Below are 4028 nucleotides of genomic sequence, written 5' to 3' on the forward strand. Positions count from 1 at the left end.
ATGGCCCCGATATAGGGCAGAGCTGGCAAGAAAATCCACCCTCGGAGTTCAAATTGGGCAGCTTTTGTGTTTTCTTTTTGACTCATGAAGAATCCTTAAGGTCCAGCCCGACAGGACACCCAGGGTACAGTCAAGGTTCGTCGCTTGCTTGCTGGAGCTCACACTTGTGTGAGCCAAGACTTCTCCTCCTGCTTTTCCGCTATTTCCCATGGCTCTATTCCGCTCCGCGCCACTGACCTTTTGTTTTAGATGTTGCTTATTTTTAATAAGGAAAAAAATAAAAAGAAAAAGAAAAAAGGCTGGGAAATGGTGAGATGGGGGAAAGGAGGGGGATCTAGGGGCCGTATAAAGGGCGGGTACCGGGGATAGGAGGCGGTATAGCGGGTCGCAGCGCCGTGGGGCGGTGCGGGGCCCCTCCCGGTGGGCGAGGCGGGGCGGAGAAGGGCGGGGGGTCCCGGGGGGGTGCCGCCCACCGGGAGGGCCGTTCCCGGGGGATAAAGCGGGTGCGCGGGGTGGCCGCGGCGATGGGCGCGGGATGGCGGCGCTGGGGGCGCTGGTGAAGAAGGCGTGGAGCGTGCGGAGGTTCGTGGTGCTGCTGTGCGCGCCGCTGGCGCTGGTGCCCATCCTGCTCAGCCTCCCCCCCAAGGTACCGCCGGGGGACCCCGGGTGGGCACTGCGGGCTGGGGACCCCGCTGCGGGGCGCGGGGCATGGGCACCGACAGACTGCGGGGCACGGGCACGGACAGACTGCGGGGCACGGGCACGGACAGACTGCGGGGCACCGAGTGGGGAACGGGCACAGACAGACTGCGGGGCACGGAGCGGGAGAACGCACCGGGGATGCTGCACCGGGAGCTTGAGTGTGTGGAGCGGCGTTCCGCTCTGGCAGGATCGGGGACACAGCCTGGGAGCTCCGTGCCACCGCTTGCCTCAGCACCAGCAGAATTCGCCTCTCTAGAGGGTCACCCTGCTGCCTGACCATGGAGCAGAGTCTGGGCTGCGCAGCTCCTCACGCTTTTCCAACAACTTAAAGTGCGAATGGATGGGGCGTCCTATGGTCATGTCGGCTTTATAGCGGGAAGAAGGGATAGATAACGTGAATTCTGTTTAATGTTTCTTGTACAGACATTGGGAGGTGGGAGGATCATATCAGCTCAAGTTCAGTGGTAATGATCAGTGCTTCTTGCTGGTAGTTTTTATCAGTAGTGCCCAAATGGCATCTGGGGAAACTGAAGCAAGACCAGCATCACCCAGAGCTGGGGTAGAACTAAGTGCCCGGTGCTGGGAGTCTGCCTGGCATCGCTGGCACATGCCCTGAGCGATGGCAGTGGCAGTGGGACAGGGACCCGCACAGCTGTGCTGCAGTTTGTGCTGCAGGGCTGGAAGTGCCCGCCCCGCTGTGGGTGACTCTCGGGGACCTTTGGTGCTGTATCTGAAAAGGCTTTGCGAGTAAGATAAGTGGTGTTTTGTAAAGGTGGAAACTGGTCTCCTCTGAAGGTTTGTGCTTTAGCATGTGATGAGCTGCCCATAAAGCAATCTGCGGCAAGGCTTTGGGGGCTGGAGGATTTTTTTGCACAGCTCTTGTGCACCAGGAACCTCTGAGCCTTGGGTGGAAGTCCACAGGGCAGTGAAGACACTGTGGATGTCTTCACTGCCCTGTGGACTTTTTTTGCACCATTGACTTCAGCATGAGCCAGATTTCACCCTCATGTTCTGACTCAGATCCATTTGAGAATGACTTAAAATAAGTAATGATCAGTATGTAGTGAACATAGAATAGTTTAGGAGCTGTAAGGACACAAAGCTGGCACTTAGTTCTGCCTGTTCAGTGCTTGTCAGGTGAAACTTTCTCCTTTGAGATACAAAATACACCTGTTAAATTAAAAATAATATAGATTGACCATTGCTTTATTTAGTGACACCATATATTAAAAGATAAATTTCTTTGGATTTAATGTCACTTTTTTCCTCTGTTTTATATTGTTGGCTGAGTTATGAATAGGACTGTGTTGAATGTCTGCTTCAAGGAGTAGAAAACACATTGCACAGCAGGTACTAAATTCCCTTGAGGATTCATAACTGAAGAGTTACATTTCTACATTAATTTTCAGTAACTGAACAAATGACTTCAAGTGTATTTAATAACATCTTGTTTGGCTTTGGCACTTGGTAAAATAGTGAGATAGGATTAGAGGAGATGCACTGTATGCTAAGTGCAAGCTCATGTCTGGCTTTGTGCAGTGGTTAATAGTGAGAAGAAATCACAGATGAACCCAGTGCTGTGGGAAGGGCCTTGATTTCAGTGCTCTGTGTGCTGGTAGAAGTGTGTAGTGTTACACAGGCTGTACAAGGATTTGGATGTGCAGGAAAGGGATTCCTGTATGTGTACAGAACTAAAAAATATTTCTGTGGTGTAACGGTGCTGCTCACTCCCACTCAGCTCCCAGAGTGAGCTGGTAGTCCACCCTGGGGTGCAGTCCATGGAGGACCTCACGAGCAGGGTGGTCTGATCAAGGCTGTTTTATTGAAGAAAAGATGGTATTGGGAAAGTGGAAATGTTTGCAGCTGAGCAGGCAGCAAAGCAGGGGTACAGCTGTGGTAATGGAAGGAGACCCTGGCAGAGCTTGCTGCTCTGCTGCTCACCTTGGGGGTCTGTTCTTCATTCTCCATGGGCTTTAAAGCATCACAGGTGGTAGCAGTGCCACTGGCTGGTGCCTGTCAAAACCTGGGTGCTCACATGAGTGAGTATTTCAAGCAAGTCCAAACTGCAGCTTCCCCAAGTTCTCCTAAGGTTTGGCATCGGGGGGAACCTGCAGCTGCTAACTCCTGTACACAGTTGTATCTGTTCATGTTCAGGGGTCAATGATTCATCCAGGGTTTCAACACTAAACTCTCTCACTTGTTCAACAAGAGAAGAAACTTGCTGTTGCATCAACAGGGGATTAAGTTCTGACGTCTGGAGCTTGCCTGACCCCCTGTCCGCAGCCCGAGCCGCGAGGGGCTGTGGGAGGAGAGGGAGCAGGTTATGCTTTTAACCACACTGTGAGAGCAGCAAGGGGCAGGAACAGGGTCAGCAGGCAGGGGATCAGGGGTGGCAGAGTGTGGAGGTTGTCCTGGCGTGTGATGGCAAAGCCTGCGTGCCCTCGCTGCACCGCCCCGGTCAGGCGTCTGTCTGTCCTGCCACGGGACTGCAGCCCAGCCTGGCCTCTCCTGGGCAGGCAGCTCGTGAGAGCTGCTGCAGGTGGCCAGCAAGAACTCAAGTGACTGGGCTGTGCTGGAGTCGCTGGGAGCCTGTCCCAGGCAGGGAGGGCATCCAGGGACGGCAGGCTGGGGCAGGAGGAGTGCAGCGTGATGTGCAGTCACTGTAACAGCCGGGATGCTGCCGAGTCTTGTGCATCTGGAACATGGGGATGTTGGACAAGCTGAGAGAGAGCCCTGTGCTCCTGCTGGGATGTTGGAATGCTGCCTGGCAGGGTGCAACAGAAACTGGCCTGTCCCAGGCAGGGAGGGCATCCAGGGACGGCAGGCTGGGGCAGGAGGAGTGCAGCGTGATGTGCAGTCACTGTAACAGCCGGGATGCTGCCGAGTCTTGTGCATCTGGAACATGGGGATGTTGGACAAGCTGAGAGAGAGCCCTGTGCTCCTGCTGGGATGTTGGAATGCTGCCTGGCAGGGTGCAACAGAAACTGGTAGGAGAGGAGAAGCAGTGAGGCTCAGCCACTGCTGGTGTCAGGAGGAGCCTTCCCTTGTGAGAATGTGTCTTACAGGCACCTCTGCAGTAATTGCCTCTCTGTCAATGTTAAAAATCTGTTCTCACGTTGTGTCACCATTTACTCCCTGCTGGGATGCTCTGCAATTTTAATCTCCCAAGGGATTTCCACCATAAAAAGCCACCTCAGCTTTGGTTTCAAGGGCAACATTTCACTTGGATCTGGAGACCAAGAACTCATGACTTAAAGCTGATAGAACACAACAAGCTGTGGCTCCTTGGATTAGTTTGTCCTTTCTGAGTAATACTCTGTGATGTG

The 4028-nt window shown here is 53.7% G+C and overlaps 1 protein-coding gene across 1 annotated transcript in view; it reads left to right on the plus strand.

Moving 5' to 3' along the window:
* The first annotated feature begins 529 nt into the window (after window positions 1–529).
* SLC13A3 (solute carrier family 13 member 3) overlaps window positions 530–4028 on the plus strand; it is a 26327-nt gene continuing 22828 nt past the window's right edge. Inside the window, exon 1 of the mRNA XM_005422218.1 lies at window positions 530–646. Within this exon, the coding sequence (XP_005422275.1) occupies window positions 536–646 (111 nt within the window). The 5' untranslated portion in view covers window positions 530–535. The remainder of the gene's footprint in view (window positions 647–4028) is intronic.

The sequence above is a fragment of the Geospiza fortis genome, unplaced genomic scaffold (genome assembly GCF_000277835.1).
Source record: "Geospiza fortis unplaced genomic scaffold, GeoFor_1.0 scaffold188, whole genome shotgun sequence".
In the NCBI taxonomy this organism is placed as follows: Eukaryota; Metazoa; Chordata; class Aves; order Passeriformes; family Thraupidae; genus Geospiza; species Geospiza fortis.